Source organism: Colobus angolensis, unplaced genomic scaffold (assembly GCF_000951035.1).
Source record: "Colobus angolensis palliatus isolate OR3802 unplaced genomic scaffold, Cang.pa_1.0 Scaffold2, whole genome shotgun sequence".
Taxonomy (NCBI): Eukaryota; Metazoa; Chordata; class Mammalia; order Primates; family Cercopithecidae; genus Colobus; species Colobus angolensis.
Window position 1 is genome coordinate 26,329,321 of NW_012115154.1, and position 14,511 is coordinate 26,343,831.

At 49.1% G+C, this 14,511-nt stretch overlaps 1 protein-coding gene across 1 annotated transcript in view; it reads right to left on the bottom strand.

Moving 5' to 3' along the window:
* The window catches only part of PTPRN2 (protein tyrosine phosphatase, receptor type, N polypeptide 2), a 789,125-nt gene that overhangs the window by 606,580 nt on the left and 168,034 nt on the right, over positions 1-14,511 (bottom strand). The window contains exon 4 of the mRNA XM_011941545.1: positions 3,931-4,099. Within this exon, the coding sequence (XP_011796935.1) occupies positions 3,931-4,099 (169 nt within the window). The remainder of the gene's footprint in view (positions 1-3,930; positions 4,100-14,511) is intronic.

The following is a 14,511-nucleotide window of genomic DNA, read 5'->3' on the forward strand; positions in this document are numbered from 1 at the left end:
GCCACGCTCGCCCCCCGCATGGGGAAGGCCGCCAGGCTCCCCAGCTGCATGGGGAAGGCCGCCACACTCGCCCCCCACATGGGGAAGGCCGTCACTCTCGCCCCTGTATGGGGAAGGCCGCCATGCTCACCCGCTGCATGGGGAAGGCGGCCATGCTCGCCCCTGTATGGGGAAGGCCGTCACTTTCGCCCCTGTATGGGGAAGGCCGCCACGCTCGCCCCCTGCATGGGGAAGGCCGCCATGCTCGCCCCTGTATGGGGAAGGCTGCCACGCTCGCCCCCCGCATGGCGAAGGCCGCCAGGCTCCCCAGCTGCATGGGGAAGGCCGCCACACTCGCCCCCAACATGGGGAAGGCCGTCACTCTCGCCCCTGTATAGGGAAGGCCGCCACGCTCGCCCGCTGCATGGGGAAGGCCGCCAGGGCTGCTTTGAGAGCACCCTGGGGCATACGTGGAGAATGCTGATGGCTGGAATCCTAATGCAGTAAGTCAGGAATGGATAGACTTCAGTAAATACGACTGGTTAGTGTGACCCGGCCTGATGAACGCTGAGCTGCTGAGTCCGGCAGAGCCACTGAGCACCTGGAGAGCGTCCCAGGACATGCAGCACACTGTGCTCCGCCTAGGAAGGCATCCCGTCTGTGGCAGGAGCTTGCTTTCCCCAGGAGCTGCTATGAGCCAACTCACAGGGCATCACTACCATACCTCCCAATGGTTCACAGCACGAATTGCTCAATATCTACCAAAGACCTTCACTCTCAGTGAGTTTCTGCAACTTCCTACAGTTTGTTTCTAATGCATGGATGTCGCTGCTGCGTGGCCGACCTCACGTCTGGCTGCTGAGGACAGGGGAGCGCCTCAGGCACTCAATTTACCCTCATCGAGAATCTATGCTGTGCCTTGTCCCACAAGCAAATTCCATTCTAACTCTGACTCCTTTATTTTAGTGCCGGGGCTATTTAATAAAATAACTGAAACTCAAGGAGGGGCATGATGATGGGTTCAAAATGGAACAACTGAGGCTCCCATTGAATGAAACCCAATGCTGTTTGCAGGTGACGCCCCGCTCACTGGCCCGTCTGAGGCGTGGCGGGTGAGCCTCCAAGGCTATGCTCCTGCCTTTCTCTATTCAGAAGCCTGTGAAGAAGGCCCTTGGACGTCAGGCTAGGTGAGCATGCCACCATCAAGTCAGGGGGAAAAGATGGGAAACCGCTTCACAGAAAAGTGTCAACTGATTTCCTTTCACTCGAACTTCTTCTGAGTCTCTGAAACTTTTAATGACCTCTCGCCTTTCCCACGTATGTTACTAAAACCATCTCTGGACTGCACGGGGGTTACTTTACTGATTGTTCACTTCCAGTGTCTGGAGACGTGATGTGCTGGCCCCGTTACAGAAACCTGAAATCTCACAGCAGCAGCGGAGGCACAGCACGGGGCCCCACAGCCCTTCCGATAAAGACACAACAGGGCAGAGGAGGAGCACAAAGCAATCATTTCAGAGCTGGAGGTGCTAAATTACCAACGTTCAAGAGAGTGGGAGAAATGCCAGTTTCCATCGTGCTGTGCTGAGACCTGCTCTGCAGTGCCGAGGTGCAGGCATGTAGAGAGAATATGTTTGCCAGGATCCCGGTGCCCTCTGATTCCCCTCATCAGAGTCAGAGACTTCCACTGAGCCCAGTTTCAGACTCTCGACCTAATTTCCATTTCATTTTTCAAAGATTATTTTATCAACGATAGTTATGGTTACAGCTACTAACTGGGCACTCCATGAGAAGCTTCACACGTGGCCCTCATGACCCTGCAGGGCCACTACCCCTCGTTTACAGCTGAGGACTCGGGGGGCACAGAAGCTGAGCAGCCCCTTGGCCCCAGAGCAGTGGGTGGAGGAGCCTCTGACCCAAGGACAGAGCTGCATGAAATCCACCTTCTGCACCCACAAAATCCAGCAGGATGTCCAGTGCACCAAAGGTGCTTCGTTGGTCTCAGTGAATGAATAAAAAATTTAAATTTAGCATGTTTAAAATAGCCTTAAGTGGACCAGACCCTCTAGGGTTAGGCTCACACAGAAAGGCTCCCACAGGCTCCTGGAAAGGCTTTAGGGAATGTTTCTCAGGCCAGCCAGTGGTCCTGATGGGAGGTGGGCCTGGCACAGAGCAGGGCTGGGATTGGCCTCATTGTGAGCCTAACCCTAGAGGGAGACCTGGGGCCCGCAGCGCCCCGTGACCCTGCACTTCCACGAGGTCTGAAGGTCCCCAGCCTCCACCATGAGGGGTGATTTTGACCAATCAGGAAACACAGTTCGTGATCAGGAAAAACACAAATATGGCCCAGGTGCCACTGGGCCCCCCTTGAGCAGCCTCTCAACTGTGACCTGTGGGTCTGGCACACCGTGGCCCCTGCATGGCTCTGGGCCAGCATCAGGGCTCTGTTTGGCGGCTGTGGACAGCCTGGCTTCTGCATTCAAACATTATTGTGACATCCTCCTGAGCAGAGGCAAGGTCACAGCAAAGACGGCTGCCCAGGAGCAGCCCTCGGAAGGGCTTCAGAGAACCATGGGGCCAAGGCCAGGCCTTCCCCAGGCACCACCTGCTAAGATGCAAAAGTGCCCCAACTTCCTCACCTGCATGCACCGAACATGCCGCCTTGTGGGGCCACCTTCTGTGGAAACTCACCCTGTGGTTCCCACGCTTGGGCAAGGTTCCAGCAAGCCCCTAAGCTGGCCTGGGATTGAGCCTAGTGGCCGCGCGTCCTCTGGGAGGACTCTACCTTTCAAGGTCTGTGGGGGTTGCCCAGAGTTAACTTAACTCATTTCAATGGCTCCATGGCAGGAACATAATAGAAACTGGGCCCTACTGCTTCCCACATACACCCCAGGGCCACAGCTCCTGGTGAGACCTCAGTGGAGTCCAAGAGAAGGAGAAGGTCCTCAGACTGTCCTGTCTCACACCAGCACAGCTTCCGTCTTTGAAAGGAAGTATGCCAAATTAGAGGTGATGTAACTAACGTTTGGCAGAAAGGGAGTGTGTGAGCATCACCAACAAACCCCCAAGGTCCCCAGGGCCATCCTGGGCCTCAACACCTGGTCCAAAATCCTATCCCAGGGAGCTGGCCGGGCTGTGGCCTCCGAAGGTGATTTCTGCAGCTCTTGTCCCTCCCTCCTTCCAGGCAATGCAGGACCTGCGAACTGTGGCCTAACAAGTCGTCATAAAAATCATGCCTGCTTTTCCATTTACAAAGTTTACCGAGATTCCTAATTCCGTGTCCTTAAAATGTTGAGTGGGCTTTGCATGTTGAAGGGCGTCGGAGGGCTCTGCAATGCGGGTCCCTGCAGCTCCCACTGGCCCTGCATAAACACTCCTGGGGTTCGCCTCCGAGCCTGTCTGGGCTCTCTGTGCCCAGGGCATCACCTTGTGTTTTGGTGTGAGACCCTCATGCCCACAGGCAGACAGAGCCCTTATGCTGCCCTGGGCTGCCCCCCGGGGCAGGCTTGCTGGGGAGCAGGAACTTTCCTCAGACGCAGTAGTTGCACCTGGTGCCCCTAATTCCAGCCACGTTCAGGGCCCCTTGGTCCCCCTCAGTTGGGTTGCAGTGTCCACTGCTGTCCCAGGTCCCTTCCCAAAGGGTGAAGAGCAGCCACCTACCTCCTCTGCCTCCCTGGTGTGCATCTGTGGTTTAAATGGTGGGCTTTCTGGAGTCACACTTTGTCCCAAGAAAGATCCCACAGAGTCTCACCCTGAGGATGAAGCATTTGCGGCGGGCAGGGCCTGGACTGGGAGCAGATGTTGCTTAAGGAGCCCCAGGAACACCGAAGCCCTGTTCACAGGCTGCCCACTGGCCTGGGACACAGGCGTGAAGCCCAGAGGAAACACGTCCAGGTACCCACGCCCTAGAGGAAAAGCCAACCCCGGCCCGGGAGGAAGCGGAAGGGTCACCTCAGCACGGGGTCTGTCCTGCACCATCCGGGTCCTGGCGAGTGCATCTGAAGCTGGGGCCTGGGACAGGGCCTCCAGGAAGGGCAGGTGGCGTCGGAAGGCCTTGGCCAGGGCAGCGCCGCCCTCCTGACTGTACCTCCTCTCACTGCCAACGCTGTGTCTTGAGGACCTGAAAAAGCAAAAGAAACCAGACATCAACCGCATGTTTGCTGGTACACGGAGGTGCCCTGTCCCCTGTAGTGCCTGGGTGCATGCGAGGGGGCCGGGAGCCCAGCTCGGTGGCCGGCTTGGCCTTGCTGCTCCGTGACCATGAGTTTGAACTTTTCCCGAACCCCCGAGCCTGTGTCTGGATGAGGATGGCTAACAGCACCTGCCTCGTGGTTGTGGGGATGGACGAATGACCCCTCAGAGCTGAAGACAGGGAGTAAAAGCAACACGCAGGAACCAAGGGGAGGGGAGAAAGGGAGGAAGCTGCAGGCGCTGGCTGCAGGTTCAGCAAGAATTCTCCAGGAGGCAGAGGCAGCCGAAGGCCGGGTGGACGTGGGGGGCCCGAGGCTTGGCACAGCTTCTGCTGGGTTTGTGGGTAGACCAAGGAAGGCAGCCCAGAAGCTGGAAAAGGCGGGAACCAGGTTCTCGCCTCATAAATGTGCATTGTTTTAGGCCTCAGGTTGATGTACTTTGCTGCAGCCTCGGGACGTCCGTGCAGTGCTCTCGACCCCTCCACTGCAGTCCCTGCTGTTAAATAGTGGTGCACAGAGACCACACAGGGCAGGGATGCCTGAGGCTAGAAGGACAAACACATAAGACAGTTCCTGTGGGCTGACACACGTGGTGCCCATGCTGCTGAGGGCAGCAGGGGTAGGGCCGGCGAGGACAAGGCCAAGAACCAGGCACGGCTGGCAGGGGCCCCACGGCACTGCTATGTGCTAAAGGTATAAATCCAGGAGGCAGCTGGACATGTCAGCCACATGTGGCCACCGCTAATGATGCTCAGAGTCCCTGAGAGAGTGGCCACTTCCCAGCGGGGCCCCCATCACCAGCTTATGCAGCCACATGGAAAGGAAGAGCAGAGCCAGGGAGATTCGCTGGGAAAGCAGCAGTAACGCCCAAGCCCATCCCCACTGTTCCGCAGCTCATGCCCCGCTGCCAGCACAGGACTCAGGCCTCCCTCATAACAGGCTTTGCAGGTGCGGTCAGCTGCCATCTGCTTCTCTCAGGCCAGGGAGAAGCTAAGTCCAAGCTGGAGACAGAGTCAGGACTCCCCACTGGCCCATGTGCAGCCCTGGTGGAGGCCTGGGTGTGGTGGGAAGACATCTGTGGTCCCCCGAGCCTGCGCCCTGTCCCCCTTTACCCTCAGCTGCGGCGGAGAGTTTGCCTGAGCCATGGGGCAGTGTCTCAGCCCGGAACACGATGGGTATGGCCTCCCCACCTGCCAGCTCATCCGCAGACTCTGCCGCTGGCCTCCACGCCCAGGACTCAGCTGCCCAGAGCTTCACAGCCCCCACGGAGGCCTTTGCTTTCTGCATATGACCAAAAGGGCCCAGAGCATGCTCCTAAATGAGGAAGAGAATTCCCACAGGAGATGCCTCTACCAGCCAGGATTAAGAACACCTGTGTGAGTGACTACACCCCCCCCCACCCCCACCTTCCATCGAGGCCCCACCTCAAAAATATATATATATATATATGCACGTGTGTATGTGCATATGCACACACACACACACACACACACACATATATATATGGTGAGGCTGGCATGGGGGTATAATCCGCTATATAATCCCAGCACTTTGGGAAGTGGAGGCAGGAGGGTCACTAGAGCCCAGGAACTTGAGGCTGCAGTGAGCTACAATGGTGTCACTGTGCTCCAGCCCCAGCCCCAGGCAACAGAGGAAGACCTTGTTTAAAAAAAAAAAAACAAAAAGAGTGTGTGTGTGCGTGTGAGTTTGTGTGTGTGAGTGAATGTGTGTGTGAATGTGTGTGTGAGGGTGTGAGTGTGTGAGGGGTGTGTAAATGTATGAGAATGTGTGAATGTGTGTGTTAGTGTGTGCGTGTGTGTGCATGTGTCTGTGTGAGTGCGTGTGTGTGTGCACGCACACACCACGCTTCTAATAAAATGCAAAGATTTCATAGACATGGAGTTTAGACACAGACCAAAGAGCTTTCAATTCTGATTATTTTTAGTTTTTATAATTAATTGAGTGCCTCCTTTATGTCTATAAAAGAATGGGCATCACCATTAAAAAGATGGGCTAGTGTGGGGGCCTTGCTGCTCGGCTCTGCTGCCCACAGACAAGAGCAGGGCCCTCCGTGAGCCTGCTGCCCAGCAACGCTCCCAAATCCCCTTCCCCCTCAGATTCATGCTCAGTGATGACCCATCACTTCAGGTCCGAACTGTGCTGCAGTGGACGGTCCAGATGCCACAGGCCCCTGTGCCATGCCCCACTGCCAGCACAAGACTCAGGCCTCCCTCATAACAGGCTTTGCAGGTACGGTAGGCTGCCATCTGCTTCTCTCAGGCCAGGGAGAAGCTAGGTTCAAGCTGAAGGCAGGCACTTTCCTGAGAGCCCAGGCACTGGCTGCCTCAGAGCCCTGGGGCATGGCTCCACCGTGGCCTTCTCAACACCTAACTCTAACTTGTTAGGGCAAGAAGACAGAATTACGGCTAGTGTATAAGAGTCATGTTTAACTGACCACAGGTTGCCTCCAAGTGACCTCACACCACTTAACATATGAAATAGGAGGCTTAAATAGATACTTGCAAGTCTCCCTCCAACTCTGATGCAGGTGTTGACGTGAATTCTGTTGACAGCTGTGTTGTCAACCTCACAATACACTTTCATCATTTTTGTTTAAACAATCAACTTCTTTAAATGTGATTTAAGTGATAGGAAAAACCATCTATCGATGGATGCAGTTGCCTTCACGTGCTCTCTAGTGTGTTTCCAACTGGCACCTTTCCCTTCCGCTGGAATGGCGGCTTTACCAGCCCTGGCCATGGAGCTCTGCTGGGGATGATGTCCTTCAGCATCTGTATTTCTGAAACAGCCATAATTTTACCTTTGTATCTGAAGGATACTTCCATGGGATATGGAACTCTGGGTTGATTTTTTTTCCTTTCAGTACTTTAAAAATGCTTACCATCATCTTCTGGCATGGAGCATTCTCAAGGAAAAACCTGCAGTGGCCTTCATCATCTCATCTCTCTATGAAATGTACCTTTTTTCCCTCTGTCTGCTTTTAAGGTTGGCTTTTTATCACAGGTTTTGAGAAATTTGATTACAATATTTCTTGGTCTTCATGTTTCTTTCGTAGCTCATTGAGCTTTCTGGATCTGTGAGTTTATCATTTTTATCATATTGAAATAATTTTGGTCATTATTTCTTCAAATGATTTTTCTGTTCCTGTCTCTCCCCCCTTGGGACTCCAGTTATACATATATTTGGCCTTTAGACGTGTCCCATAGCTCACTGGTGTTCTTTATTTTTTTTAATTATCCTTCCTCGTTTCCTGAGTTCCTACTGCTGTGTCTTCAAGTTCACTAATATTTTCTACCACAGTGTCTAATCTGCTGTTCACTCCACTTATGGTTTTTTCCTGTCTGCTACTTATTGTGTGTCAGTTATGTGTCTACATGGATGAATTCTATGAGTTGCATTTTCCTGCTCCTTTTCATGCCAAAGAATCCATGTCTATATATTCACATCGTGAATTTTACCTTATTGGGTGATGGATATTTGCATTCCCATAAATATTATTTACCCTTGCTCTGGCATTCAGTTAAGTTGCTTGGACCAGTTCAACCCTCTCAGGTCTTACTTCTAAATCATGTTTGGAAGAATCAGAGCAGCAATTATCTATGAGAAATTACTCTCCACTACTGAGACAAGACACTGTGGGCACTCTACCCAATGATCTGGGAATTATGAGGTCTGCAAGTCTGAGAGGTGTGAAGAGGCACTAGGTCACACTCTGTGCAAATGTCAGGTACCGTTTGCTCTCATTTTTTGGATGGCTCTTTTCCCTAATAGACACAAGATCATCAGTCATCTACCAAATCTTCAGCAGTGACTGAAAATCTCCAGGGCTCTCTGTGCACTCTTCTCTCTTATACTCCGACCTGTGAACGCAAGCTGCCTTGGTTTCCCCAGACCTTCAGCTCTGTCTTATCAACTCTGGCAGTCCACTGAGCACCACTGTCCCTGAGGCAGCTGGGGGCAAGTGTCATCACCACACAGTTGTGTCCCCTCCCAAAATGGCCCTCCACCATGGGGGTCTGCCTCACCCATGTTTATACCCCATCGGGGGAGGTCTACATCCCACACTGGTCCCTAGCCCCTGAGGAGGGAGGGGTCAGGGCTCCAGAGGCCTCTGTCGTGACCACACTGAGTCCAGCCTCTCCTCAGCCAAACTCATCTCTTCATTTCCCCATGATGGGTCTTCCCAAGACCCTGCACTTGGACTTCAGAACCACAGAGTCTGCCATCCAGACAACTGAGATGTAGCTCCCCGGGAACCCCTGGGGCCCTGCCCATGGCCAGTGAGGAACTTGGGGGACTTGACTCCAGCGCCCCCAATGCCAGTGGAAAGGCGACTATAGATTTCTCCTCGAGCAGTGCTCCAGGCCAGAAGACAATGGAAAACATTTTTGAAGTAGTGAAAGAAAAAAAATTAACCCAGAATTCTATATCCCATGAAAATATCCTTCAAATACAAAGGTAGACTTATGGCTCCCTTAGAAATACAGATGCTGAAGGACATCATCCCCAGCAGAGCTCCACAACGAGGACGTCAACAGCCCAGGCACCCCAGGCAGGCACAGGAGGTAGATATACGTCAAGAAGCACCTGTATACATATATATGTATATACATGTATGTGTGTGTGTACGTGTGCACGTGTATCTCCTTTCACAGAATGTGATGCTACATTCTGAACAAAATCACATCCAGAAAACGTCTCAGTATGTCTCCAAACACAGCGCTGTGGCATCACCCAACAGCCTGAGGGAGGTGCAGCTCAGACTTTGCAGGTGCTGCGTGAGGCAGTATTACTGCAAATAGAACACACGCTTTGCTAAGAACAATGTCCACTTCTGGGTATCAGGAAGAAGTGTCTTCTATCCAAACATGACCATCTGGTACTTGTATATGGGTCTTTACTGTGATTTAGAAACACTTTAGGAAATACACTGGGGCTTGAGTGGATGCGGAACTCACTATAAATTTCCCACATACAGTAATGCAATAGGTTTCCAGGTACTGTTTCCATGTGGGATGTTGATTTTCAAGAACAGATCACTAACATTAGGTGTGTGATACCTGCTTGGGGCTTATTTAAAAATCCCATTTTTGCTTGATTATCTCAATTGATAAATACATCATGGTTTTATTTCTAGTGCCTTTTTGTATTACTTTGTTCCCACACTGCTGATAAAGATATACCTGAGACTGGGTAATTTATACAGGAGAGGTTGAATTGACTCACAGTTCAGCATGGCTGGGGAGGTCTCAGGAGACTTACAATCACAGCAGAAAGGGAAGCAAACACGTCCTTCTTCACAAGGTGGCCGGAGAGAGAAGTGCAAGGAGCAAAGGGAAGAGTCCCTTATAAAACCATCAGATCCTGTGAGAATTCACTCACTATCGTAAGAACTGCATGGAGACAGTCACCTCCATGATTCAATTACCTCCCACTGGGTCCCTCCCACGACACGTGCAGATTATAAGAACTACAATTCAAGATGAGATTTGGGTGGGGTCACAGCCCAACAATATCACTTCTCAAGTTACACTGATACAGATGTAATAGACATATAAATTACCAAGGCCTTTGCAGTCCTTTGCATCTCAAATCATGGCTATGGTTTCCTTGGCCATTTTTTAATGGATGAAATTTCATGTTCTATGTTGTCAGAGTGTAATTTAACCGCAGTTAATTTACTTTTCTGGTGTTTTGTCTGCTTTTCTCACTAATTGCTAATCAATGCAGATGGAACCGCCTCATAAATGTACCTTTAAATTGTCATATTCATCTTTGCTTTGCCTCTGCCCATGCCTGGGGACTTGTTTGTGACACTGCAATATGTCACAGCAATGAGAGTGTTTATCATTATGCTGTGTGGTGGTGTAGCAATTAACTCGCACATTGACTTTTGCTCTGTCATCCAGCCTGAAGTAGGTCAAAACTTCATACGTATGGATTTTGTACTTCAAAAAGAAGAAAAATGTTTTACACTTAGTAGCTATTCCCTTCTCCACTTGCACACGCTGGACTGAGACTCACGATAATATGAGATATTCTAGATTGTCACCCAGTTTGTTAAAGGAAAAGATTCCAAATTACAGGCCCATCTTATGTTTTACATCCAACCTTCATGGCCACCCAAAGTTCCCTGTGACGTCGTCAGTGCTCACATACACAGCTGGCATTCTTTGTCCCTGTTCCTGCCTCAGGAGCCTTTAGCATGTTCCCAGGTTCTCTTTAGCCATTAGCATGTTCCCAGGTTCTCTTTAGCCATTAGCATGTTCCCTGGTTCTCAGGTCCTCCTTAGCCCTTAGTGTGTTCTTCTCAGGTTTTGGCTTCTCAGGTCCCCCTTAGCCCTTACCATGTTCCCAGGTCCTTGGTTACCTTAGCCCTTAGCATGTTCTCAAGTCCTCAGTTCTCAGGTTCCCCTTCCTTGACTCTCTTAGCCCTTAGCATGTTCTCAGCTTCCCCTTAGGCTTTAGCATGTTCTCAGGTTCCTGGTTCTCAGACTTTCTTAGCCCTAAGCATGTTCTCAGGTTCCTGGTGACCCCTTAGGTGCCAGCTCTGTTCCTCACACTTGGCATTCATACTTACTGCTTTGCTGATTTTCCACACTATGTCTCTTTCTGGCTTTCTCTCTTGGGGCTTACTCTGCTTGAGGGACCTCATGTGTGTGAAGAGAAGAACCAGCAGGAGAAATTAGCTTATGGTAAGCCCAAAACAGGGCTGTGAATTCTGAAGACTTCATTCTAATGTCACTTTTATTTCATGAACGGGTAATTGGTTTTCGGCAAGTAACTCAATCTCCTGAGATTAACTGCCTCGTGAAGAACACCAGCTACTATGTCACTGGCCTATTGTGGATTCCTGTTCACCTGTGCAGCTCAGAATGCTCTGAACACACAGGAACTGGAGAAATCCAGGCGACATTCTTGGTTAGTGTTGCTACCCATGCAAGAATTCAAAGGCATGGGCAGATCACATATTCTGTCCTTCACCACCGTTTATCCAGCAAATGCTGGCCCAGAGTCCATCTGGTGGAGGGCACAGGCAGGCACTAGGCGAGCCTGGTTAGAAGCAGCTCCTGGGAGCGGGAAGTGAGGATGCTGAAAGCCAACAGCGCTCCTTATCCCGCAGCAGGAATCAGAACATGAGGATCCCTTTAACAAGGAATGAAACAAATCCGTTACTTTAAAATCGCTTGAAAATCTAGAGGCGAAGGCCACAAATTAAATCTAAAATAAGAAAAATTTATAAACACTAAAGAAGAAGGGAATGAGCCACAATCCACGTATGAGAAGAAAGAGCCCCAAAGAGGAATCAGTACCCTTGCTGCTATAACCCACCCTCCGACCTGACCCAAGGGGCTTTGGAAACACCACTTGATCTTATAAAAGCTGAGTTTCAAACAGAAACAATCCCAAAGGTCAAATTCTGAAGATAGCCATGGATTAATCAGGCAACAAAAACAAAGAGGAAGCAGGAAAGGCCCTATTCATTTAGGAAAATGGAATCCAAGACAAGCATTAAGGGAGATGCAGGCACCATTTAAACAACAATCCGCCAGTGATGGACGCCGAGGACGGGCTGACGCAGCCCCGTGTTTTAAGCAGCAGAGCCTCAGAGCCTATGAAGCTAAACACGTCAACCCCCAAAGGAAAACTCACAGAAATACTGTCTTTGTCTGAGAAATTTCAGAAAGTCACAATATAAATAAGGACATGTTGATTTGAAGTAATACGATTGACACGTTTTTACCTAATTACCCATCATATATATATATAAAATTATAAACTATTTCTAAAAATCTGTATCCTGAAAATAGTTAAACAAATATATTATTGAAGCACCAACTGGAGATTAAGTATGGTTCCAATTAGGCCAAAGAAATCCTCAAAATTACCAAAGAGCAAAAGTTGAACAAAGTCACATTCTGACCAAAATGCAGTAGAATTAGACACTAATTTAAAGTTTAAAAACAACACATAAATATGAAAAAGTAGAAAAGCCTACCAAACACTTATTGTTTCCAAAGGATATAAAATGACAATTACTGATAATTTAGAACAAAAGTAAGTGAGAATTCGTCAAAGTTATAGATGATGTTAAAATTATGCTCAAAAGCAAATTAATAAATGTACGTGATTTCATTATTTTTAAAAAATGAATAAATAGCATAAATAAGTTTTACTGAAGAAGCTTTATTTACGAGAATAGCAAAAAGAAGAAAATCTGAGAGACAATTCTTTTTAAAAATTGTGTTAGAAGGGTGAAAAAAAGGAATTTTTTTTTGAGCCAGGGTCTCACTGTCTCCCAGGCTAGAGTGCTGTGTGTGATCATGACTCACCGCAGCCTCAATTCTGGGCTCATGTGATCCCTCAGCCTCCTGAGTAGCCAGGCGCCACCACACCCGGCTAAAGAAAAAGTGAGTTTACAATGGCAAGGGCATATAACTACACATGTGCTGAGTAATTTTAAAAATCATAATAGTGAGGACTAAGTTCTGATTTTTTTCTCTTGCCCAAATTCCTATCTAAGAGGTCTGGGAAGTCATGCCCTACAAACCATAAATTCTCATCAGAGGGTTTTATTTGACCCTATATATCATGACTTACTTTTCAGTCTGACTCTGGCAGAACATTATCAGGCAAGGAAAAAAATCAAAATATTTAACCCTAAAATATATTTCCTTGCAGTACCTTGAAATTGCTCTGCAAAGTCTCTTGTGGAAAAAATCCACTTTCTATAGGGATCCGCTTCTCCCTTTGTTTTCCTTTCTTCCTTTCCAGATCCCAGGAGATAATCAACCAAGAGCTAGGTACCCTTTTAGGTCCAATAAGAAGTATCTTACAACCTGCTCTCTCTGAAGTCTGCTATCTGAGAGCTTCCTCTGCCCAATAAAACTTGGTCTCCACAATCCTTTATCTTAACCTGAACATTTCCTTTCTATGGATCCCAGGTCTTCAGATAAACTCAACCAGTTGTCAACCAGAAAATGTTTGAATTCACCTATAGCCTGGAAACCCCTGCTTTGAGTTGTTCCACCTTCTGAACCAAACCAATGTATTTGATTGATGCCTCACGCCTCCCTGAAATCTATAAAACCAAGCTGCACCCCGAGCATCCTGGGCGCATGTGCTCAAGGCCTCCTGAGGGCTGTGTCACGGGCCATGGCCGCTCATATTTGGCTCAGAATACATCTCTAAAAATATTTTACAGAGTTTGACTCTTTTCTTCAACAAGAGAAGAGCATCCACTACACTGCATGACCAAATGTGGAAATAGGTATTAAAGGATAGCTTTTAAATACCCCAAATCACACAACAGTGTAAGCATGTTTTACCAATAATCTTGGAAGACAATGAAAATGCCCTGTAAATGAAGAGCATTCCTAAAAATTATACTAGAAAGTAGATCATTTCAATGGTAAAAGAACTTTTCCAGAAATTTTAGGAAAAACGGGAAAACAATCACATTTCCATGAGGATGATAATTTTGTGGGCAACTGTTGAGGAAGATGAAGGGCCACACTGTTTCTTATTCCCTCCTGGGCAGGGCCTCGCAGGAACCTCCCTCAGTAGGTGTCAGAGTCAGGCACGAGGAAGGCGCCGCCATGGGACTGAGGAGGCCTTTGGGTCAGCAGGAGGGACAGCATGAGGGGGGTGACTGTCCCCAGGCAGTCATGCCTGGGCTTGGGGAAGAGCTGGGGAATGTGCCCAGACTCCTCTGCCCTCCACGCTGGGTGCAGCTTGTTCCAAACCCCACCAAAGCCAGAGCCCCAGAGGACCCGATGGAGCCTACAGGCATGAAGCCCATCGCAGGGCAGGGGAGGGGAAAGGGGAGGAAAGGGGTCTGGAGAATATCCAGCCAATGCCTCTCTAAATGGGCCTCTGTTTTGGGGACAGGGATAATTGGTCTTGCCTGGGTTCAACACTCACAAAGAAAGAATTTAGAAATCCAACCTACAGAGTGGTAAGAGCTCTCTGTTTTTATTTGCAACCATAGCTAGTGCCATCTACATTCCAGGCTGATAAAAATATTTTTACAAAATATAATATGTGAAAAGTTACTACCCTGAAATGTAAAGAATCTATAATACAAGGAACAAACAGAAATATACAAAAAGTCCTTTTTATACAGACAAAGACATATACAGGAAATTCACAAAGAAAATTCCAATCTTGGCCAGAGGTAGTGGCTCATGCCTGTAATCCCAGCACTTTGGGAGGCCAAGGTGGGTGGATCACGAGGTCAGGAGTTTGAGACCAGCCTGACCAACATGGCAAAACCCCGTCTCTACTAAAAATACAAAAATTAGCTGGGCATGGTGGCGCAC